This window comes from Pecten maximus, chromosome 17, assembly GCF_902652985.1.
Source record: "Pecten maximus chromosome 17, xPecMax1.1, whole genome shotgun sequence".
In the NCBI taxonomy this organism is placed as follows: Eukaryota; Metazoa; Mollusca; class Bivalvia; order Pectinida; family Pectinidae; genus Pecten; species Pecten maximus.
The window spans coordinates 4,991,649-5,018,960 of record NC_047031.1 but is presented as its reverse complement, the minus strand read 5'-3'; the positions used below and the strand labels follow the sequence as shown (position 1 = coordinate 5,018,960).

At 33.7% G+C, this 27,312-nt stretch overlaps 1 protein-coding gene across 1 annotated transcript in view; it reads left to right on the top strand.

Moving 5' to 3' along the window:
- Positions 1–27,312, top strand: part of LOC117315428 (cysteine dioxygenase type 1-like) — a 33,182-nt gene extending 5,870 nt beyond the window's left edge. Inside the window, exons 3-5 of the mRNA XM_033869613.1 lie at positions 19,542–19,783; positions 20,984–21,153; positions 21,746–27,312. Of these exons, the coding sequence (XP_033725504.1) occupies positions 19,542–19,783; positions 20,984–21,153; positions 21,746–21,799 (466 nt within the window). The 3' untranslated portion in view covers positions 21,800–27,312. The remainder of the gene's footprint in view (positions 1–19,541; positions 19,784–20,983; positions 21,154–21,745) is intronic.

Here is a 27,312-nt window from a genome sequence, read left to right as displayed (position 1 = left end):
AATATTGTGATCAGTATTTAGTGCAACATTAAAGTTTCATCGTAAATAATTGCTACGATTTGCTAACCTAAAGCATAAGTAATTGAAATCAAATTATTCTAAAATTCACATTTCTTTTCTATTATAATCTTAAAATTTTTATCACAAGATCGTTTAGAAGCTTTGCAGTACTGACTCTTTCAAACGCCCAGATGCTTTGATTTGAGCAAAGATGGCGACCTGAAGCTGTGTGGCGGTTTGGATTGGAATTAAATTGCGTATATTTCGGCAAGTAAACATCGTACAAGGTTCCCGTGTGGTCAGATCATCTAATTTTGTCTATATGTATTCAGAACAGTTGTTGTTTAGTCGCTACCGTCATTAACATAAAAATTCGGATTATTATATAAATACTTATTTAATTATTCTTATTTCTTCCACTTTCTTCCGCCGCGGAGGTTTCCAACAATTTTCTCATGGACTACTGGGCGGATCATCATCAACCTTTACAGACATACTCGTTAGTGTATGGGGGTGTGCAACCAGGTGTTTTTTTTGCGATCGTACATCCAAGATGGCCGCCAGAGCCCACTTCCTGTTTTTAGATTTCGGTCTCTGATTTCAGTGAAAATTGGTGTATATAGGGGTTTTTAGGGATGCCGAATAACGTGGTAACATTTCCGAAAAGATTTGTTGCCATGGTAATGAAATGGTGGCCTGTCATTGGTCGAAATTTAGATGTTGTCGGATTAAGCTGAAAATTGGTACATAGGGGTATTGAGGGAAGGCGAACACAAAGGTACCACTTACGAAACCGTCCGTTGCCATGGAAACGAAATTGAGGCTTCTGATTTGTACAAATTTAGATATTGTCAGATTTTAATGAAATTTGGTATGTAGGTACATCATGGGACATCAGTGACTCCCGTAACCTCACTTCCACATTTTAACAAAATGGCCGCCATTTCCTGGCCACTGATTGGTCCAAATTTAGATATTGTCTGATTTTAATGAAAGTTGGTATGTAGGTACATCATGGGACATCAGTGACTCCCTTAGCCTCACTTCCACATTTTAACAAAATGGCCGCCATTTCCTGGCCTCTGATTGGTCTAAATTTACATATTGTCTGATTTTGATGAAATTTGGTACGTAGGTACATCATGGGACACCAGTCACTCCCTTAGCCTCACTTCCACATTTTAACAAAATGGCCGCCATTTCCTGGCCTCTGATTGGTCTAAATTTACATATTGTCTGATTTTGATGAAATTTGGTACGTAGGTACATCATGGGACACTGGTCAATCTTGTAACCTCACTTTCACTTTTTAATGAAATGGCCGCCATTTCCTGACCTCTGATAGGTCTAAATTAAGATGTTGTTCGATTTCAATGAAATTTGGTATATAGGAATTTTGTGGGATGCCGAACATAATTGTGCGACTGCGGAGGCGTTTGGGGGGACATCTGTAATGGTTTCCCATTACAATTAGTACTTGTTATTACATGTATATATGTAGTTCTTTATATGATTGTTCACAATGTATATGTACAAAGTGCATATATATATATATACATGAGTTTATGTAGCGGTAGTCCAAGTCCAAATCTTCTGACAATTTTGCCCAAAGTCATTAACATTTGATCTAAATTACAAAAAAAATGGCATATTTTTCTTCAGATTTTAATGTACATGTATTTGTTGTTGTTTTTTCATTAACCTTAATTACTTGTGATTATCACTGATATTAACAGTAAGAGTACTCGGGACGAGTAGCTAACTAACGCACTAACTTTCACTAACCTGAACCAATATTCACTCGTCCCTGAGTGTCCCCTGCACAGTGGTCTAGTGGTAGGAAGCAGGGTCGCTGAAGCTCTTAGTCCGGGCATATTAGTACTGTGTTGTATCCTTGAACAAGATACTTTACTCCGTTGTATTCCAGCTGGCAAATCGGCTGTAAATGAGTATGTGGTAGGGCAGGATATAAGTGCAAGAAATGACATGTCTAAGATGTTAACGCTAAGAAATTTACATTAGCTCCGCATTTCCCATTTGACACAATGCTAAGAGGCAGTTGCCACCATACGCCTATAACACCCAGTGCCTCAGGCTATAACACCCAGTGGGTAATGTGACATTAAAAAAGGCGGGATTTTTTTTTGTGTTGGTTTAGTTTTTTCAAAGTTGACGAAAATGGTAAGACAATGTAAATATAAGTATTGAACAGTGGTTTTAATGTTGTTATAGTCGAAATGGCAGCAAGATGTATGGTGGGCAAATGGCATGGGAACCCGTTAGGGTTCCATGCTACATTTGCCCACCATACATCTTGCTGGGTTCCCATGCCATTTGCCCACCATACATCTTGCTGCCATATCGACAATAACAACATTAAAACCACTGTTCATTGCTTAAATGGCAGCTCCGGCTGCATGCTCTCCATGGAGTCATTAAAGGCATTTGCTGGTTGCTAAAGGTCCAGTAAGCCCGAATAATGATTTGTGAACCATTTTGTGACAGCTGTGTAGCCATATATATAAAAATAAAAATGATCATAAGGCTGTTTAAATTTGTTTTCATGGTTGTTTTCTGCTTTTTTGACTTTGTTCTACAATTTCTGTTGTTGAAATTTAATAGATTGATATATGATACAAATCCAGTTTAGAGAAGTCTTTTATAATCAGTCTTTGATCACATGGGGCGCACCTAAAATGACTGATGTATACCGTAGAAGTCAAGGCTGTTCAAATCTTTTGTTGTTTTATTTTGTTTACAATCAATTTTGGACTTTAAGCTTATATCAAGCCTAATGATTTTTGACTTTCTTCCAAATGTCGTAATCCTTCATATATAGATTCAAGGAGAAACCTGGTCGAGAGCCAAATAAGATTTCAAGAAGTATATTTTAGGAATTGTTTTGACAACAGGCAAGGTCACGATGTTCCCTGGTATATAATTAAAATAAACCTTACAGCGTTGTTATCAGGATTAGATAGTTTATTCAGTCAAATTCGAAAAAAAACATTTTCAGAGAATTTTGGTTTGTTAAGGGAAACCAGCTGATACACAGGCAGGGTTCACCCTGGACCCAAAAATCTTGGGCCATTTTGACAAAATTTCAGAAATCGCATGGGCAAAAAGATAGACAATTGAAAAAATATGTGAAATTTGGTGGGCCATTTTGGAAAATATGGGGCAAATGGCCCCCTCCAGAGTTATCCCTCCAGGGGTTCACACACACTTATTCACCTCGACAGACTGCCTGGCTGCTAGAGTTTGAAATGAGGCAACCTGGGCTGCCAATGGTGAAGCCCCTCCTGGGGGATATGGGGGCATTGTCCCACCAGCCCCTTACCCCAACACTAAGGAAAAAATTGAATATTCTAGATGCAGTTTCCTGCATTTTAGTTCATTTTGAGCATAAAAATATTTGATATTACACCAAACGGTTTTATGAGGAAAATTTTGATGATAAAATTATTGAAGTAAATGAACAGTCTGGAATCTGGTAGCGCTGCCAGAATGTCCAGATTCCAGACTGCCCAGGGCTGCCGGCCTACTGTTAGTGACGATCCCTTGATATGTGGTTTGAACTCAAGGCTGTTACTAAGTTTAAAGAGGATTGTTTTGACGACAGGGGAGTCACTCGGCTTGGTGATACACGGCCAATAAACAGGGAGATAAATTGACCTTGTTGTTATACCTAATGCTGATAAACAATAAAATAATTTACATGTTTTTATCGGCGAAGTTTTGCGTCTGGCGTCAATACAAGATAGGTTAAAGATTATACATACATGTATCTGTCAAATGCCAGAGTCTTTGATATATCAATTTATTTTTTTTTTTTTTAAATATAATATTTACTGCATTCAAGACACCCATTGTACAGATGATTAAGAAAATGTCATTCATTCTAACTGGGGATTGGATAATATTTTTAACTCTTGTAATTCCAACTCGAGGAGGACTCCTTCGAATATTCTCTAATAATTATGTTTTAATACAAAGTCTTACAGATAAGAAGAGATGATAATGGTAATATGCTAGCTTTAGATATATAAATTCAGGAGGAGAAACTAACTTTGACAACACTGTATGGACCCAACACTGACAAATCGTCTTTTTTTGAACAACTATTAAATATCATAGAAAACATTAGAAACAAATATGTGTTATGTGGCAATTTTAAAGCGATTTATTATTTTTATTTCGTATGAAAGATGTCTTAAATTACAGGCAATGAACAAATCCATAAAATTATAGGAAATAAAAAAAAAATGAAAACAGTAAAATTAACGGAAATTAAAAAACATACAGTTACAGTAAATAAAAAAAAATACAAATGACTGGAAATTAAAAAACGTAAAATTACAGAAAATAAAAAAAAGCATCACGTATCAGAAAATTAAAAAAAAATCAAATTACAGGAAATGAAAAACACACCCATAGCATTATAGGAAATAAGAAAAAAACAAAATTACAGGAAATGAAAAACACACCCATAGCATTATAGGAAATAAGAAAAAACCAAAATTACAGGAAATAAAAAAACAACACCTATGATATTACAGAAATAAAAACCCATCAAATTACAAGAAATAGAAATAAAAATCTGGAAATAAAAATAAAAATTTTATTACAGGAAATTTTAAAACCATGGAATAAAAGAACATTTTAAAAAATCATAAAATAAAAGGAAATTAAAAAAAAAATTAGGAAATATAAAAAAAAAAAAAAAAAATCAAAAGCAATAAAAATATGTAAAATTACAGGAAATAGAAAAAATCCATAATATTACAGGAAATAAAAAAAAAATATTGAAATTACAGGAAATAATAATAAATGAAAAACAAAAAACAACAGAAAAAAACATGAATTTACAATAAATGAAAAACACCCATAACATTACAGGAAATAAGAAAAAACCAAAATTACAGGAAGTGAAAAAACTCATCAAATTACAGGAAATAAAGAACATGAAATTTGATAACAGGAAATATACGAAGCTACCGTTACAGGAAATCAAAAAAAACTTCAATAACAGGAAATTAAAAAAACAAAAATAAAGAAGTGAAATAATGCATAAAAATACAGAAAATAAACACACCCACCAAATTAAAGGGATACAAATATGTAAAATTACAAAAATTAAAATAAATGAAAAACAAGAAATTACAGGAAATTAAGAAAGAATAAATAAAACTACAACCATAAAAAAGCAGAATGAGAGGGATAATGAAAAAGCAAAAAATAATGAAAATTAAAAAAAAACAACATAACATTACTGTAAACAAAAAACCCATAAAATTGCAGGAAATCAAAAAATACCTCATAAGATTACATGAAATAAAAACAAAACGTAAAATTACATGAAATGAAAAAAAAAAAAAAAAAAAACTATAATTACGATAAACAAAAAAAAACCATATGTCAGGAAGTTAAAAAAAAACATAAAATAACTGGAGATATGATTTGTTCAAGGGCAAAATGGAAAAGGGAGGGAGAAAAACTACTGAATATATGCAACAAATATGATATGGTTTGACAATATTTGACCAAAAAGAAGTTTTAAAAGAAGCGGAATTTTTTTACAGAACTTTATAAAAAGAAAACCATTTTTGGAAAAAAGAAAAGAAGTTGCGCAACACCTTGACAGGCCCGCACTGAATTATCTGTACTATCGGGATGCCTTATTGAAACGTAAGATGAAATTGTACAGAGAAAAGGCCTCTCCTAATTATGGAAAACATTTGGTTATTTTCTGGTCACGCATAAGGCGAATAATTGAGGATTACTCACCAAGAAACGATCTCAGCCATATTTTTTTCAAATTTTGCGCTAAAAATATTTACTGCGGTGATGATACTTTCGGTGTAAATCGGGACTTTACGTATCTTTTGTTGCTATTGTGCAGCGCCTTCCGAAAGTTGTTGCGCAACTTCCGGTCGATATCATCACTTTTTTGGAGGGAACATTGAAAACTGTCATCAAAATTCTTCAAAATGGAGAGAACGAGAACAGATGGTCCAATAAGAATGATATATGTGATAACTATAGCTAATAACGAAATGATAGCAGCAATTCTCGTGAAAAAAGAATGAAAATAAGTGTTTTTAATTTTTATTTGAAATTTGCGCCCCCGGAATTCCAGAATCGGAGCTTGATCCCTTGTGCTATATGTTTATACTGACCCACATATATTTTTTATCATTTCATGTATACGTTATTATTGTAAAGTGCCCCAGTGGTATACTGAAGACAGACATGAGGGGTAAAAAATTATAACATATTTTATGGTATCAATTGAGAACTCTATCTACAAATTACCAACTTATTTTGGTAATTTTTAATCATATCAAAAGTGCGGACAGCACATTCTAAAGTTCAAATATTTTATAGAATTTTATTGATTGTTGGGGCTTAACAACTTTGTTCCAGTTATAACTGAGCTTATATTAGGACACTGTATTTCATAGGAATTCAAGTTTTAGACTTTTATTGAGAACCACAGTGACTATTGGGTATAGGTTTATGGCCTGGTAAAGTTAATCATGTGAGAATTACCTAGAATGACCGATATATCATAGAAGTCAAGGCTGTTCAAATATTTCATCATCTCTTATTTTGTTTACGACCAGTTTTGTACTTTAAGCTTAATTAGCCAACTATTTTTTTATTTCTTTCAAATGTTATAATACTTCATATATAGATTCAAGGAGAAACCTAGCTGAGTGCCAATGTCAGATTCCAAGAAGCATGTTTTAAAAGGAATTGTTTTGACAACAGGGGAGATCACTCTACAGTCTGAGTTGAATGCCAGAAGATGATGTATATATAGAGAATACATGGTCAGTGTCTTAAAATAAAAGCTGTATTTTGGCGAGGGTAAAGAAAGTGTCTTTCTGTCCCGAGCCAAAATACAGCTTATATTTTAAGACACTGACCATGTATTCAATTTATCCTGCAACAATAAAAAAAATAATCATCAAAAATAATCATTTTGAAGTGAAACAGTGTCAAAAATGACAGAAATATGTTCGCCTTTTAAACGTTATTTCACTTTTAAGTAGGTCAGTCGAACTGACGCACGTGCTAAGATTCCAAAATACAGCTGTTTTCCGTCACTGCCGTATACAGCAAAAATATATACGGTGGGTGTATTCCGACAATGCGGTGGTAGTTGCAGGATAAATATATATATATATAGACCTTAAAGTTATGATATCGGGATTAGGATTACTTTGTTTGGTCAAATTCCCCAAAAAAAAAAAAAACATTGAGATATTAAGTTTTGTTTGTTTGCTAATGAAGACCAATGGATAGGTGGTTTAGATTTAGACTGTTTTTTCACTATGCCAAATTTTTTCGCAGATTAATCATTTAATATTGATTGTCCCATTACTTATGATAAAAGTCCTGGTTCTCATCGTTTAATTAGGTTAACTAAAAAAAAAAAAAATTGGAGACAGGTCAGTTTATTTCAAGATCATTTAATCATAGTTACAGTATACCTGGGCCCAGTTGTTCAGAAGGTGATTAGGCTAATCACATTTATCAATTTCTTTTATTATTTTGGGTTACCAAATGCATGAGTCATTTTCAAGACAAAGAAATATCTGTAATATAATTCTTGGGCCATTTATAGGAATTTAAAGGATTTTTCTGAATCATGAGGGTCATACAGGAAAATTGTGGGCCAATGACCCCAGGGCCCCCTCGTAAATGATTAAAATGATCCCCGAACTTCCTGGTAGAATCATAGAGGAAAGCACACGTTTAATTTATATATAATGCAGTATATACTGAAGACAGACATGAGGGGTGAAAATTATAACATATTTTATGGTATCAATTGAGAACTCTGTCTACAGATTTACCAACTTATTTTGGTAATTTTTAATCATATAAAAGATGAGGACAGCACATTCTAAAGTTCGAATATTTTGTAGGATTTTATTGATTGTTGGGGCTTAACAACTTTGTTCCAGTTATAACTGAGCTTATATTAGGACACTGTATTTCATAGGAATTCAAGTTTTAGACTTTTATTGAGAACCACAGTGACTATTGGGTATAGGTTTATGGCCTGAGCCCCACTCGATTTGCACTCTTCTCCTTCTAGCATATATCTTCCGGCCACTCGATTTGAAGCTCTTCTGCTTCTGGAAGATCTTCTACCTCTTCTGTCTCGAAGCCGGAATATTTCTCTTCCAACATGGCGGCGACCATGTTTTAAGTGTGCGAGTGATGAGTTTCACTAAAGAAGGATTTATGACACATACATGCATGTGTTTGTGTCATAGTGTTTGAAAAAACTTTAAAACTTGTTTATTTTGGGTTATATTCTACCGGTTAACTCGATTTACATATAACGGAATACAATCTTCTTAGAAGGCTTCTCTTCTGAGAAGAGTGCAAATCGAGTGGGGCTCTGGTAAAGTTAATCATGTGAGAATTACCTAGAATTACCGATATATCATAGAAGTCAAGGCTGATCAAATATTTCATCATCTCTTATTTTGTTTACGACCAGTTTTGTACTTTAAGCTTAATTAGCCAACTATTTTTTTTATTTCTTTCAAATGTTGTAATCCTTCATATATAGATTCAAGGAGAAACCCAGCTGAGTGCCAATGTCAGATTCCAAGAAGGAATATGTTTTAAAAGGAATTGTTTTGACAACAGGGGAGATCACTCTACAGTCTGAGTTGAATGCCAGTAGATGATGTATATATATATATAGACCTTAAAGCTATGATATCAGGATAAGGATTACTTTATTTGGTCAAATTTAAAAAAAAAAAAAAAAAATTCAGACATTTTGTTTGTTTGTGAATGAAGACCAATGGATAGGTGGTTTAAATTTAGACTGTTATACAAAAGAATTGTTTTGACAACAGAATTGGGGGGTTGGGTTCACTTAATGCCTTCAGAAGTGAACACCAGTAGAATGAATATTTCCAGGCTGTAATAAGTTTAATAGATCAAATTAAATTTTGTTATTTGTTGATATGTTTACATGTTCCTAAGAACAAGAACCCACGGCCAAACCAATTATTTAGTTATATATGGCTGTCTGTCTATATATATATATATATACATTCATTGGTATATACAGGCCTTGTTTGGGGTTATAGTATGGCTAAATACAAAGAAAAAACAAAAAAGATTTCAAACTTTTTCTGGAATTTTGTCAAAAGCAAGGAATAACCATTATGTAATAGTCTGATACTGGTCAAACTTCCTGTTAGTCTCCTGGCAGCTGTCACTGGTAACCAGAATAATACTAATCTTCTCGCGAGAAGCCTAATTATTAGGCCTACTTGAATATATTTGGTCTCTTGTTAGGAAATTAGAACTATTTTGTTAACTATTTTGAGGAAATTAGAACTGTTTTGTTAACTATTTAGAAGAAATTAGAACTGTTTTGAGGAAATTAGAACTGTTTTGAGGAAATTAGAACTATTTTGTTAACTATTTTGAGGAAATTAGAACTGTTTTGTTAACTATTTAGAAGAAATTAGAACTGTTTTGAGGAAATTAGAACTGTTTTGAGGAAATTAGAACTATTTTGTTAACTATTTTGATGAAATCGATTAGAATTGTTAATTTGAGGAAGTTATAACGTTTTGAGGAAACTAGGCATAAGTTAGGAATTCAGGCTTATTTACACTCAAGAATGTCTAATAATTAGGCCTCTCACGAGGAAATTAGTACTATTCTGGTTACCAGTGTGTAAATATAATCATGTTGGTCTAGACCCAGTTTGTCGGTCACAATCTTTTTATATACCATTATAATAATAATACTTGATTTTCTGAGAGTGACATATTTAGCTTTAGCTAATCATCCATATGGCCCTCTATAACAACATACAAAACATGTTATTCATTAATCAACAGATACCATGATATCTTGAAATATATACAATATAGTTGAGTAATTGGATACAAGTTTTAAGCATTGAACGTCTTTCAGTTGGCATTCATAGTCAAGATGAATGCCAACTGGACAGAGGCAAATTCAACATGAAGCGCTATATTTACCATCTGCGATTTTTTATTTGTCGTGCGATTTTTTTGTTGAAATTTTCAAATTCAAATTTCAGTTGGCAGTTCATACGCTGGTGAACTCGCAACTGAATTGGTAGGGTTATATATAGTTGCAGTGCCATACAATGGTAAATATATAGTAATGAACATACAGGTACTCATAGAACAATCGTATACAGTTACATGTTTCATTCTGAAGAACATGAATTTCTTTATAAATCAACAGATCATAATACGCATGCTTTCTTAATAATGTAGTTTCGCTTGAATCGGAAGAACTGAAATTTATGACTTTAAGCTTGAGAGAAAATGCATATTTTTTGTTTGAAAGTTGTAAGAGATGTTATATATTTAAGATCTAGTGGAAGGTTATTCCATGACAATACTCCAGAGTAGGTGAATGGTTTTCGCATTTTTTCTGATTCTGTTTGGGCAAAAGAAGTTTGTTCTCTGTTGTTGACCTCACGTTATAGAAGTACGAATTTTGACAAATTTCAATTAATGAGCGTATATAATCAGGTGTCATATTATGCGAGGCTTTATAGACTAATACAGTTGTATGGTATTTTATTCTTAAATGTTCAAATGGTAGGACTTTGGCTTCTTTAAAAAGAGATAGACTACATTAATTGGAGTAGTTAGGTTTAAACAAAAACTGTATTATTAGCCCAAAGTGCAAGTGAACTTATACTGGCATACATCCATCCAGTTGGCCGTTTTTGTAAAGTTTGTAGGGCAGTTTCAAATTAATCAAATCAACTTCAATCTTGTTTTCTTGATTTATTCCCTTTGAATAATATCTTGGCAGTAACCAATTTGCAAGAGGCCCAGAGACCTGATATTGCCATGCGCCTGTATACGTAGCAAGCTGGAATAAAGAGCTAGCAAATTTGTTCAAATGAATGACCTTGACCCACATTCAAGGTCACAGGGTTTAAATAGGTTAAAGTATTTCAACAACTTCTTCTCAGTAGTCAAGAGGCCCAGAGATTTAATATTGACCCAGTAGCATTTTTGTGTAGGGTTCCCAAGTTTGTTCAAATTAATGATCTTGATTTACATTCAAGGTCACAGAGGTCAAATATCAAAATATCAAATATCTTTGAATGAGAATTTCTCGATGACCAAGAGACACTGAGACTATGTATGCTGAAATAATGGGCTAATGTCAATATAAATGAATGACCTTGACCTATACATTCAAAGTCACAGGGGCCAAATATACAAAAATCTTAAATGCTTCCCTTTCAAGCTTCCATACTAGGAAAATGATTTGGTCATTGACTAATTACGTGGTAAATTTTATGTGGAAAAAAATACCTATGAGGGCATTACCGATTCAATACATTGCAAGCTCCAGCATGAACATAGCAGAGATGTGCTCACAGCTTCTGTTATCAAGTCTCATTTACGATCTGTTTAGGACTTGAAAATGGCATCAGAAAATAAATATACATGTATTTTTATTATTCATGAAAAATCTATTTCTAACACACATAAAAAATGACGGGACATTTTAATTTCGAACAAATGTTGAATTTTTCATTATGCACTTGTCAATAAAATATCCAGATCATGAAACGGTCGACTCTGCCTCTGTTGTAGTAAGTAATTGAATAGCTGAAATGTACATTTTCTTTGTTTTAAATTTAAGTCAAAACCCATTTCACAGCTGTTGATTATTACAGACCTCTATAAACCAGATACTTGTGTAAACCGACCAAATTGTCTGGTCCCTGTGACGTCCAGTTTAGACAGGTTTTCCTGCCTGCCATGTCTAGTTTGTAGTGCGACTATTTAATACGATACTGTATAACAATTCTACGTAATCTGAATTAAAACATCTGCTATAATGTTAATTAACAATGCTATAGTATATATAACACTATATACTTGACTACATATATATATGTTGTGCCTACTTGAAATATTTTAAGAGGAAACTGTATATCATTGTGTTGAGATATACAGAACTTAAAAAATGCAAATGTTTGTCATCATTCATGAAATGAAATCATTACCATATTTTGTGATATTATTGTGTTTGTTACTGAAAGCCAAGCAATGGTTGTTAGAAAATGAAAAAAAAATCCAGTTTAATTTATGAAAGATAAGTGGATATCTTGTAGGCCGTATCATATTATATTCAGGTTGGCAATTCTGTAGACAGACAATTTTTCACCTCAGTTATATAATTTGTATTCAGATTTCAGGTATACAGTATAATATTCCACCATATATGTATCAACTCTCGCCTTGATGTTGCTAGTTTTCTTCCTGTTTTCCACAAAACAAATATATTGCTGTAGAAATGTTTGACGAATTTGCTTTATATATTGTGAGAAAATGGCTGTGAAATGCATTATGATTAATTAATTAATTAGTGTTAATTAATAATTATAAATTTGTGGTGTTAAGTAAGATTATATAAGCACGTATATGAGAGAGAGACAGACAGAGAGAGACAGACAGAGAGAGAGCGAGAGAGAGAGTGAGAGAGAGAGAGAGACAGAGATAGTGAGAGACAGAGAGGGAGACAGAGACAGAGATTATTACTTTCGAGGATGAAATTATGAACACCACGTTTGTATGATATGTATAACGAGAAATGTAAAAGTATGGTAATGAAATATGAATGAGAAGTTGGACTATATACATGTATGAGCCTATATCTGAGCATAAAAAAAAATATAAAAAAATAATATATTTTGTTTTCAAATACTGAGCAGTGTTTTATTGAGCAGAGAGAAGGCTTGTTTGATAACAATACAATTATTTCTTAATTCGTCTCTAATTATCATATTCAGAATAAGTTATTTCGGAACAGTCATATGCATTCATTAATTTCACTATTCTGTGGAGATGTTTCACTGCTAATTGGTGAGGGAAGTTTTCAATTTTTCGTATATATTATAGCTAACAGTGACTGTGTATAATGATTTTGATATTATTGATAATATTGCTGACTCCAAATTGTCAGGAATTGAAACATTTACAACAATTAGTGTTTGTTTCTGATCACACGAGGTTGTAGGGGATTAGAAATAGTCAGACCAGGGTCTGGGGACAGATTTGAAGTGACATTTGTACTATAAGGATCGAGAGTTTGGGGGGAAAGGCCGCATATGGGAGATTTGCGGACAGGATGTACGTACGATAGAAGTTATCCGACACTTTTTGGTTTGTTTTGTTTAACAACGAGTGGTTGTTGGATATGAAATTTATTTTTTTTTATTTTTTTAAAGTTACAAAAGAATAATATATGAGCATGAAACAAATTCCATATTAAAAAAATCACGAGTCATGTGACCTGTTTCTACCACAATGATATCGGCTTGAATCAAAGGGGAACGTGGCCAAGTATAATTTCGTGTATATGCAAATAAGGTGTACAAGTGACAGCCAGGACACGGTGATATGACGTAATTCGATTGTTGGTGGCATTAATAACAATGGCTGTTTGGGTCAAATGTCACCGTGTCAACCAATCAAAACGCATTTAAGAGTTTATTCCTCATGTGGTATAAACTGAATGTTATTCAACAGTTGTAATGATTATTTCATGCCTAGGGAGTTAAATAACCCCCTCCTATTGTGTTAGATGTTTTATTGGTTTTACATTTTGAATTATGTTTTTGTTTTTGTTAAGAAATAGAAATAAAACTTAATACTGTAAATCACTTATATTTCATGTGTACTTAAGGGTCATCTATATAGCAGAATAGTGTTGAATTTCAAACATGAATAAATACCTTAAGATTTGCACAAAAAATGTCATGTAATATACCAAAATGTTTGTTTGGACATGTAGCTTCTTACAATCACCAATAATATGCTATAGATGCTACCAGTTTCTTCTGTAGAGTAACTTTGTGGTAAGATTTGGCATGGAATAATTCTAAGTCACGCAAATGATCAAACCTGAAAAATAGCCATGCTGTTATGTTCACAAGTGTCTATAGCACAGGGTAGGAGCATTTGTTTGACCGGATTTTACTGTATGTACGTATAAACACTTATTTTGTTTTGACCTTGAAATGCAAATGGCAGCTGAGAATAATATTACACAAATATGGCTTAAAGGAGGCATTTCAGTTAATAACAAAACTCCTATATCGTACTTTTAAGACATCTCATCATAGTAACATGAACATTTGAATGTCAATTTGTGAAAATGGCGAGTTTGCAGCCTTTTTCAGAAATTGGCATATTTTACCCCAAACTCAACGGTTGAACATTTTTTCATAAAAGCAGTCTTCTTGCCACTTCAAGAATACTTTATATTGTCTAATAAGAGCATTTTTGATGTTTTAAATACCTCCTCATATGCCATATTTGTGTGATATCATTCACGACCGCCATTTGCAATTCAAGGTCAAAATAAAAACAGCGTTTATACATATAATAACGTCAAAGCTGGTCAAACCAATGCTCCTATTTTGTGCTTTAGACACTTGTGAGCAAAACGACATGGCAAGTTTGTTTAATATATGGGATACAAATGAGTTAATTATGTCCCCCCTAAACATGCATTTTTCTTACGTTTTGTTGAAATTTACAAACAGCTTAACAAATTACATGTCAACAGCAAGACCCAGGGTTTGCCATGATACATACTAAAAGTTCATCATGTTACTTCTGTGACATTGCACCATAATAGGGATTTATAGGCCTGTAAAATATCAATGTTTTGACTGGATTTGCTGTTTAGATGCCCCTTAATTTCGGGAACTCACCTAATTTGACTTATTCACAAATACATAATTTCGCGAATTCTGATCTCATAATGACTTTAAATTTGCGAATGACGTTAACAGATGGGAGATTTTTTCATGTTGGTAGCCATTTTGTTTATGAAAGTCATGTGACGGTACAAGAGAAGTCATGTGATTCAATCATGTGATATCGGTGTCTGGACATACTGAATTGTATTTACCGTACCTGTATACATGCTAAATAGCTTACAAAGGCGATGTCAGACATTGAACAAAACCCACAGCTCATTAAGAATGCCTGGAAGATGATGGGACTACAATAGGTTGTGAGTTAACGTACATTGTAATTAACGTACGTGTGTATACAGTGATACCGATGAACAGTTCTCGGGACAGACTATTGCGAATGATTTATACTCCAGGCAATTATTTGCTCTGAATGTTTGAATGAAATAAATAATTTGTTTGATTTCAACTTTGTTATGGTAAATATCTTTTCGAGAATCAAGCGATGTGAAGTGCTATATATACGTGTAACCTAACATAACTTACAACAGCGTGGGTAATAAAGTAGGACGTATTCCGGGTGACCATCTGGGATCCTCAGGATCCTCAGGACGTGTGTATTGTACATAAATTAACTACATGTAAAACGTTGTCTAGAAGTTAATTAAGTCCGAGTTCAACCACAATATCAGTGTTCATTGGGGGTTTTTTTTGTGTGTGAAATTTTAGCGTTTTGTTATATAAAAACTTACTCTGATATGTTATATAATCTATCATTCTATTATTACTTTAACGGCGATGTTTACTCACTAACTAAAGATTACGGTAGATTCAAAATGGATGCCACTTAGTGTTCTTGTCATTCTTATATAAATATTCGCGAGGGATTTGAATTCGCATTTGACTCTCCTCGCGAATTAACGCGAAATAAATCCCACACGAAATATAAGTGATTTACAGTAGATATAAACAGGTTTTAGGTGACCATAAAGCCCTATCGGGCCTCTTGTTATACATTTGTTTGACAAATTGTCACCTAGGGGACATTATAAACATTTTCAGATGTGGCTGTAAAACAATTTCCCTTCCAAGTGATCAAATTGAAATATTTACACAATTGATGATATATATACGTTTCTGGTAGATAAATTGATCCGTATCTTAATGTCGAGGACCAGATGTTCTAACATCTTATATCTGAGCAACGTTCAATCAATTGTCAGCTTTTCCCAGGCTTTCGATTGATCCGGTTGTTTTGTTGACAGAGCTATCGTTTTGTTGTACATGTACCATAAAACTCCATATCATATGTGTTTTTTTGTTTTTTTTTAACTTTGAAGTTTTGGGTGGGCAAATTACATACATACATGTATATATATATATGTATAATTGTCAAGTAGTAATAACGACAGTACAGACAAGTAAATTGTCGAATTTTCGAGGCAATTTACCCCTTTATCAAGACACAGGTAAATTACATACGATCACATATAGACATAGAACATGGAACAGTTACACAAATATAGTAGGTATAAACAACAATAAATATCGTTATGTTGTGAAAACGATCCCCCTCGGCCGATAATTAATTTGCCGAGGGCCTGTTATAATTAATTAGAAAACATCTTAGGTGCTGTACAGATGGTAAAAGTAAATAAATAGATAAATAATATAACTAAAAGGTTTAACAAAATAACATCGCGAGTCAAATCTTTGTGATGGCAGCATGTGCTATGTAGTGAATGTTTTTGTTTATATATATACATATATGTATAGATGTATTCTAGTTACATATATGGGTGTATATATAAAGCTCTCTGTATTGATCCTGAATTCAGTATTTTGGAAAGTTATCTGGGTTTAATATATATGCTAATGTTAGATTTTGCAAAAATAGGTATTCAAATATTTCGAGATTCTAAAATTTTCATCCATTTTATATAAACCTACTCCATGGAACTTTTTTTCAAAGTTAACGAAAAATTTACAGATTTTATGTACCGGAATATAATGCTCTTTGTACATTTTTGCTTAAATGGAATCCTAAAAAAAAAAGCTTGCCTTAATATGCTGATACATCCTTGAATTAATCGGATAAAAATTAAGCCATAATTTTATGGAGCATTATTTTTCAAATGTGTATAGTAACATTTCTTGGTATTAAAAAATTAGATGTAATATTATTTTGGATGGGGTACCGTATTTTTAACAGCATCAAACGTATTAATGATTTAATCAAAATGGAGTCATTTTTTAAAATTTTATATGCAGTAAAATACCAGATTATAAATCAATTTATTGAAGTAAGACCGCTTGTGGGCTACATAAAGCTGGTATATGTCTCGGTATATGTCTTGTAAGAAATTCTGTGACATAATTAACAACGTTATCAGAATTTAGGCAGTAAAATATATGCCATTGATAAAGATATAATTTTCAGCCTCTACAGAAATTTTCAGTTTAAGCTAACAATGCTTTAAGAATATGTTAAATAAATATTTTTATATAATTAAATTTTGTGACATTATCTTGTCATTCTTGTGGTGTCGAACTAGTAACATCCAGAAATAGATTGGGAGAATCGACAGCTGGGATATGAATTCATGCATTGTACATGCATTCTCCCAAGCACAGTGTCTGGCAAGATTCCAAATTTATCAACCAAACAAAATGCCTGCATTGTACACACCCACAAGACATATGTATGAAAGGTGAAGGTCGCAGTATAGTCTGTTTCAAATTTCTATTCTGCAGTGTGTTCCTCAGTGTATTTTTCATTGTCAGAGATGTCGACTGTCCCAGATATGTTAATAGATATGTATTAAATGTTTGTAGGCCAATTTTCTACTGTATAAAGGTCTTTAAGTTATTTTCCGGTTAAGGGAGAGTGTCCCAACACTTTTCTACATCTCTGGTTTTGTTGACAGATAAATTCCAGGTAAACTGATACAGGAGAGAAACAGAAAGTCTTATGTTAATATTTTAAATTTTTGTTTGTTCTTTTTTTGTTTTGTTGATAGATATAATTACAGCCTGGTTGAGGAGAGGAAGACAAACATAATTTTCAGTTATATTTTTTGGGTTGATTTAGGAACAGAAAATTGAATCTATTCACCTTTTTTTGACAGATATACTCGGAACCTTGTTGACGAGGTGAAGGGAAAAATAGATTTCATCTACATTTTCTTAGTGCACCTGGACCGAAGGTCTGGTGAGCTAATGTTGTGGTATGACATCCGTTGTCCGTCTGTCAACTTTTTCATAACTTGCTACTTGTCCTGAATGTTTAGATGGATTTTGATGAAATTTAGTCTGGAGCATAATTGGGTAAAGGGGATCAAGCTTTGTATAACTGGAGGGTGTGGCTCCCCTAGGGCCAGAGGGGCGAGATCCAATAGGGGGGAAATTGAGGTTAATCTTTTAAATCCTACTTGTCCTAAATGCTTGAATGGATTTTGATGAAATTTAGTCTGTAGCATTATTGGGCAAAGGGGATTAAACAGTGTATAAACGGAGGGTGTGGCCCCCCTAGGGCCAGAGGGGCGAGACCCAATAGGGGGGAAATTGAGGTTAAACTTTTAAATCCTACTAATCCTGAATGTTTGAATGGATTTTGATGAAACATAGTCTGTAGCATTATTGGGCATATGGGATCAAATGTATAAACGGAGGGTGATGCTCCTGTGGGGCTGGAGAATTGGGGCCCGATAGGGGAAATTGAGGTGAATCCTTCAAACTGCTACTTGTCCTGAATGCCTGAATGGATTTTGATGAAATTTAGTCTGGAGCATAATTGGGCAAAGGGGATTAAATGTTGTATAAAAGGAGGGTTTGACTTTCCTAGGGGGCCTAAAGGGTGGGGCCCAATAGGGGAAATCAAGGTTAATCCTTTAAATCCCTACATGTCCTGAATGCCTAGATGGATTTTGTTTAAATTTGGTCTGGAGCATTATTGGACAAAGGAGATCAAATGTTGTATAAACAGAGGCTGTGGCTCCCCTGGGGCTGGGCACAGTAGGGGAAATTGAGGTAAATCCTTTAAAACGCTAATAGTTCTGAGCTCCTGAATGCCAGGATTTTGATGAAATTTGGTCTGGAGCACCATTTGGTAAATGTGATCTAATGTTGTGTAAATGGAGGGTGTGGCTCCCGAGGGATGGGATATTGAGCTAAATCCTTTAAATTGCTACTAGTTTAAACCCATGAGATCCCCATCCCATAACCATATATAGCATTGTTGGGCATAAAGAGATATACACAATCTTGATCTAAAAATAGGCAACAGGGTCTTTCCCCACCTTTAGGGACCTAGTTTCTTTGAAACCATTGAGATCCCAACCCTATAACTATATATATCTGGAACCCAGCGATGAAACAAAGCACATTTTTGAACTCTGCAGGACGTTGGTTCTTGGAGAATTTCTCCTTAGGGAGAATTTTCTTTTCTGATTTTATGTATAGCATTGTTGGGCAAAAAGAGATAAACATAATCATGTTCTAAAAATATACCCTTGGGTCCTTCCCCACCCCTACGGACTTAGTTTCTTGGTTATATTTTTGAAACCTTTGAGATTCCAACCCCATAACCATAAATAGCATTATTTGACATCAACAAATATTAATACAATGTATTAACAAATTGAACATGGAACATTTTCATTGATGTTTGCATGGTCATATCCAACCAGGTGAGCAATACAGGCCCTCTTGGCCTCTTGTTGTTGATTTAGTGACCAGGAAATCAAATTTTATTTTTTCACTTTTTTTTTTCTGTTGACAGATATACTCGGAACCTGGTCGACGAAGGAAATGGGAAATTCAACCTAATGTTGCTCTGTTGGAATGAGTCACAGGGAAGCAGTATACACTCTCATGCTAACTCTCACTGTTTTATGAAGATCCTTGACGGCGGTGTCCAGGAGGAACGGTTTGAGTGGCCGGATGAATCGGCTGATAACCCCGAGCAGATGAAGCACATCGACACAAAAGGGTTTAAAAAAAATGAAACTGCCTACATCTGTGGTAAGTTTGATGACAGTCTGGCTTTGGTTAGGTTTTATTTTTGTTTAATGTCCTATTAGCAGCCAGGGTCATTTAAGGAGGTGCCAGGTTTCGGAGGTGGAGAAAAGCCGGAGTACCTGGAGAAAAAACACCGGCCTACAATCAGGACCTGGCACCTGCCCCACGTAGGTTTCGAACTCGCAACCCAGAGGTGGAGGGCTAGTGTTAAAGTGTCGGAACACCTTAACTTCTCGGCCACCGCGGCCTCATGTCATACTTAAACGACATTTTTGACGGGACAACACATTTTCTTGTGCATTGGTCTGAAATTGGGAAACTACTGACTAAATCGGGAAAGTTGGCAAGACTGGGATTTGATTATAGTTGGGTCTGTTCTATGGACAAGTTTACTCGTTTGATATCTGCCAGTAGTTAAATTAGAATGGTAATTTGATATTCTCAAACTTAATTCGCGAAGGTTCCATGCATCAAAAGCTAGTAACAATGATGTTGATGAATGATACCGCCATCTTGTCAAAATTCACACAGAGAATTGGATTAAGGATTATAGATCATCCTTAGATTAGCCCCTATGTCTGAAATTTTAAAATTATCAATAAAATTAAGCTTTGTAATTTTGCTGTCTTGTATATATGTCTGCTTCTAGATCATAAGTTTCAAACTACAGAGTGATGCTTATAAGCTTATAGTTTAATCTTGCTTCTAACAAGCATTTTCATTGGCTTATAAATATATATGTTATCAATTCAATTCATTTCATTTTATTGACTTAAAGCTCATAAGTATTCATAACACTTCATACATTATAGCAATGTAGTATCAATATATATAGGGAATTGACAAATTTTAGAAATGATATATTTTCCTTAATTATGCGTTATCAGCCCCTTATGTAAAAAATGATGTTGCTGTTTGTAACATCGCTTCGGATTGGCTGAAACAGTGGCGTAATAATTTCTAAGGAAAAATAGTTCATCAATAAAAGTGTATTTGTAAGTGATTGTGTATTGTTAATTAAATTATAAGGATTAACTTGAATGTGATTATTGATGTTAAGAAGCTATAACACGAAAAAGGGAAGTTTATACTCATCATCAATTGCTTATGGTTTATTTAGAGTTCAACTCTCTTTACAAAAACCTAGCAGATAGCCATACATGTGTTTACAGCGTCAACGTGACATGTGACATTATGTTATAGATGAGCTTGGACTCCACCGCGTACTAAACCCGAGCCACTCCGACAAAGCTGTGTCTCTCCATCTCTACAGTCCGCCATTTGATGAGTGTCGATGTTTTGACCAGAACACGGGCCATAGTTTTCCAGGAAAGGTCACCTTCTGGAGCAAATTTGGGGAGCGAACCCCTTGTGTATGTAGAAATAATTTTCTTGCCATAACTTCATAATTTTCTGTGTATTACAAACTCCAAGGGAAAGCCTGAAGTAGTAGAATGTAAAAAAAATTGCAATTTGTAAAATATAATTCAAGATAACCTGCTGGTTCATATCTAATACATACTCTGAATTCTACAAAAGTGACAATTTAAACAATTTTGGCGATCATTATTTGTATCCAAAATTACCTACTTTGAATTCCCCGTAATAATGTCCCTTGGACACCCAGTCATTTCCTATTTTACTCTCAGTTATCTTCCCTTGGTTATTTCCCTTCGGACACCAGGTTATCTCCCTTGAGTTATTTGCCAGTGTACATCTAGTTATCTCCCCTTAGTAATTTTCGATTACACTCTCAGTTATCTCCCCTTAGTAATTTCCCATTGAACTCTCAGTTATCTCCCCTTAGTAATTTCCCATTGTACTCTCAGCTGTCTCCCCTTAGTAATTTTCCATTGAACATCCCGTTATTGTGTTGAGCTACCTCTTCTGGACAAGTTGTCTCCCTTTGAAAACTGTTAAAACAAATGTCTTCACCATTATACATGTTTGGTTTTGTACTTTCAGGGCAAGCCTAATGAATGTGCAGCATATTGTAAAGAATCTGCTGAAAATAACTAGAGACCTGAGAAAGAAATTCCTGCTGAGAAAGAAATTCCTATGGAGTATAATGGCTCTTGGGTCAGAAGGCTTGTTGATACTGTATCAGAAGGAAGACAAAACCCTCAATATACCATGTGTCACAGCTCGCCTGTTTCACATGTTGGATTCCCATCTTGTTTCACATGTTTGATTCCCATCTTGTTTCAAATGTTGGATTCCCATCTTGTTTCACATGTTGGATTCCCATCTTGTTTCACATGTTGGATTCCCGTCTTGTTTCACATATTGGATTCCCATTTTGTTTCAAAAGTTGGATTCCCATCTTGTGTGCTTTAAATCACATATAATCCGAAAGTGATCATTTTCCAAACACACCTTCACAGGAAATATTATCTGGAATTCACAAACGATGTTTGATATGAAGTCATTATACATGTGTTAATATTGAAGTCAGGTTCATCTAAATTTAAAACATATTGCACTAAAGTGTTAGCTGTATGATCAGTAAAATAATTAAGTTAAAAAAAGATTCCTGCAGCTTGTGACCTGTTTGATTTTGGTCTCATCTAAAGGTCGTGACCTGTACAGTAGTTAATGAAAATGCCCGTAATGATTAAACTCTCGTGTAAAGGTCGTGACCTGTATATTAACCAATGAAAATACCAGGAATTATTATACCCTGATACTAATATATAATAAAGGTCGTGACCTGTATATTAGCCAATGAAAATGCCAGGAATGATTATACTCTGATACTAATAAATAATAAAGGTCGTGCCTGTATATTAGCCAATGAAAATGCCAGGAATTATGATACCCTGATACTAAGGTTGTGACTTGTATATGCGTGAGTATAGAGAAATCTTTGATAAGGAATATGAGAAGAGAATTATGTTGAATGATGTCTGCGTATGTGATCACTAAACTTCTATATTAAATTGTCTTCATAATTTTCTGCAGGATCTTACCCAAAGATAAAGTATTGGAAACTCAAAACTTGAAAGAAAGAAAACTTTTCCAGCTTGTTTTAATCAAGAAGACTGTTAAAAACCTATGTACAATCTGAAGATCAGAGATAAATTTGCTCCGGAAAACATTAAATTGAAATCCATGATCTACAAAATAAGTTTAAAGTTAATTATGTTTACCATTACTACAGTTTTACAGTATATGAATAAGAAATATAATTTATAGATGTGAGTGGTAAATGTGTAAATGTAACTGCACGAGCTGAAGTGTTTATTTTGATTATTTCTTTTTTAATTTCTATTTTTTGAAAAAAAATTAATACCTGAATAAAATCTAATTTTCATCCATATTGATTTATATTAACCATAATGAGTACACACACAAAAAAACAAATAGGCAGATTAAAACATCAAACAGATAGCTATCCACATAAGGGAGATGATTCACATAAAAACACATAGGTGTCATGTATCATTCAAGGGAGATAATCAAAATATCAGATAACTATATGTAAGGGAGACAATTCACATAAACTATATAGCCTGTCATAGATGTCATGTATCCTTCAAGGGAGATAATCAAAACATAGCAAACAGATAACTCTATGTAAGGGAGACAATTCACATAAACCACATGGCACATGTATCATTCAAGGGAGATAATTCACATAAACCACATGGCACATGTATCCTTCAAGGGAGATAATTAAAACTTATCAAACAGATGGACTCTGTATGTTAATCAAATAATGTGTAAGATGATATATAGCTGTATTTGGTATTTTTCGTAAAATAGGGAAAAGTTTTTCGACCAGAAAAAAAAAGAAAAAAAAATCAGCCTGTATTATATCAGAATATCTTGCATAGTAGTTTCAAAACCCTCATTACATTGATTGTAAGCTTTAATCCAAATCATCATAAAATATAGCTGGTATCCCGTAGTGACCTACAGTTGTCCCTTGACATTAAACTCTATCATAATCTATATTGAGGTATAGTTCTTTTTCACCCAAAAATGATAAAAATTTCTAATTATAGAATCCATATTCATGAATAGCCATAAAGATATTGCTATGGATTTTGGTGAAAGAGATAGTTGTTTAAAAAATGGTTGATTTCTTAAAATTTAAAATACAATGTGGAGAAGTGTAGTTTATTATGACAAAATTAGTTGGGCTTTCTAAACATTGATGTTATCATTCCAGATTTTGATGCCAGTATTTGTGTCCTTTTTACTATAACAGCCCTTAGTTTTTACGTGTCAAAATTTCACTGGAACATTACGGTATACCATTGTTGTCTTGTAAAATCTTTGTGCAGAGATCTTCTCAATCTTCTCGCCGCGATAGCTCAGTTGGTTAGAGCGCCATGTAACCTCTGGTGAAAGTTCAAGGTGTGTTGTATGATGTTCCCTATCCGTGTCAGTTTGTGTTTTTCGGAAAGCTGAGAAACGGGTCGATCTGTGCTATCATGGTTGTTACCTTGAGCAAGACATTTTAACTAAATTGTTCTTGGTGGCATATGACAGACCTCCCGTATGTTGTTCTGTGAAGTAGTCACCAACTACTACAAGGAGACTCTGCCTCAAAATAAACATGGCTGCTCGCAGGGCAATAAACCAGCAAAAAAAAAACAAAAACAAACAAACAAACAAACAAACAAAAACAAACAAAAAATCTCATTCAGTTTTAAACTGTTTGAAACTTGGTTGGTTATGATAATTTTGTTATGTAGTTTTGTTTTCATTGTTATGATTCCAATGGATAAAAAGTTTGCAGTTAAAATCCTAATTGTTGATCCAGGATTTGGTGCAAATTTGATTTAAGTCACAGGGACTTCACGCAATTTCCAAGTCCATTGGTCCATAAATGTATTTTATGTATCAATTTGTGTCAAGTCCCTGTGATAATTTACTATTGCTTTAAACAACAATTAATGTATGAATTGATTCAGTTATTACCGTAATTCTTGCAAAAAAAAAAAAAAAATTTGTTGTTGATAAAAGTAAATGAATGATATGATAAACCTCGTTATTTCTGCAAGTGTTAAATTTTGTGAATTCAACAGATAAACTAACACATGAGGGTTGTTTCTGCGAGTGTTAAACTTCGTGATTTTGACTGATAAACTCATGTATGAGGGTTGTTTTTGAGAATGGTAATTTTGCAATTTCGATATACACATGAGGGTTAATTTTTTCACTTTTTCCATCAATACATACCACATACATCACAAATAATTTGCGTGAGTAAATTTTTTGCAGCCCAATTGCATTTGCATATTTTGCTTAAATATACCCTTTGCGTAAATAACCATCTTTACAGTAACGTAGATAAATCTATGTGGTTGTTATTTGTTAATTCTAGCAAGTTGTTGAATTTTAGAAAAGGGAATACTCAACTGTAAAAAGGCTAAATGAAATCAATTATTTGGTTCTCAGGCCAATTTTTCTAAAAATGAGGAAGGAAGTCGCACTGTTTGTATCATTTAATTAGTGAAAACAGATGATCGCAATTACCTTTTCTTTTTATCTTTTTAACCAATCATCCATTTTCATATTAACTGCTTCAAAATGAGGGAAACAATGATCATTGTTCTTTGTCTTTGTTTCAAATTAATGAATAAATATAATGGATATTACAGGAGGGAGGTTTGTCGGTGATGAGTTTTTCCAAACATTCTTCTCTCGAAGAATAATATTAGGGACATTTTTTTTATTACTAACCAAGGAAATATATGAGTTGATTGGTTTTTTTTTTTAATTCAGAGCAGATGAGGGCCTGAGAACCGCATACTAGTTTTTTGGCCTTATCATTCAGCTATATTTTATATAATTTTATACAGCTGGTCGCTAACAGCTATTCGACCTTTTGTTAGTTTTGTTGTAGTATGTTTAACATACATGTTGTTATGATTTGTATGAGGAGGTTGAATTATATCAAAATATTTTTGTTATGTTTTAAATTGATAGCTGTATTGTTATCAGTAAATATTACGAAAAAAAAAAAAATATTAATCAAGAATCTCTTGAGCATATTCTACCAAAAAATATTTCAGTATTGGGATGTCGGAAAATTTTCTTTTTATATCACACCACTCTGCTTAATATCATATCAGTTAATATCATATTGTTCAATATCATTTTTCTGTTATTGTCATGTTTGACTTAAAACAGATGTTTTCTAGTTTGCTTTATATCAAGCTTCTTTGTTTGTTGTTGTGGAATATTTTCCAAATATAGCTTATTAATACATAAACGTAAAATATATACTTTTTTATTTTACAATTACGAAACAAGTCATATCAACTTATGACAATCACGCTTGGAAGTGTGGGAGGGGTCTGACTGTGGGAACCCCGGCCGCCGAGGTGAAAGGCAAGTGTGTTACCACTGGGCCTCCCACCATCCTATTAACATACAACGCATACAAAAATATCCGATAATTTATATAATTACTGTACAACATGAAATATTTGTGGGTAATTTTTTTGGTGGTTTTAGAAATATTTTAATAGGTAGGTGGTATGAATTGTCATGGGTATCTTATTTTAACAAAGGTAGTCTAGTAATAAATTTCAATATAAATTACAAGGTTTGGGAGTTTTATTCCGTTTGACTCTATCAGGTCCCGACGTGTGATCAGACCTTTAATTGATAGTAGTAAGATAAACATCTATTAATGACGACGTGTATGTCACTTAGGAGTCATCTAAAAATGATCATACATGAACTTTTTTTTATTCTTTTTTCTGAAGAAAAAAATAACTTTAATCCTTTCACCCCTACTGGCCATATTGGACTTCAAGTGATGAATGAATGGCAGGGTCCACTAATGTTTCTTAGGGTTGAAAGGGTTAATTTATTTTTAGTATTACTTGGTTTATTTGGTGCCTGTTAGCTTTTCCTAATAATCTGCAGTTCTAGTATTTATCGCCTTATTTCTTACTAATTAACTTTAAAACATGAAATTCAAATATAGAGATATATGGTCAGGGACATGTATATTAGTGTACATCCCTGAGTCGGGGACATATATATTGGTGTACGTCCCCAAATCAGGGACATGTTTATTAATATACGTTCCCGAATCAGGGACATGTTTATTAATATACGTCCCCGAATAATGGACAAATATATTGTGTACGTCCCTGTGTCAGGGACATATAGGGATATGTATATTGGTGTACGTCCCTGAATCAGAGACATGTATATCAGTGGTCGTCCCTGAATCAGGGACATGTATATTTGTGTACGTCCCTGGAGCAGGGACATGTATATTTGTGTACGTCCCTGGAGCAGCGACATGTATATTTGTGTACGTCCCTGGAGCAGGGACATGTATATTTGTGTACGTCCCTGGAGCAGGGACATGTATATTTGTGTACGTCCCTGGAGCAGGGATATATATATTGGTGTACCTATGTCCCTGAATCAAGGACATGTATAGTCTGGTACGTCCCGGAATCAGATGCAGTATCGTATTCATGATTGATTATTTTTTTATTTGAAATTGTGTTCATATATTCTGAAATTCTAAAAATAAAATTTGGTGCACTGTGAAA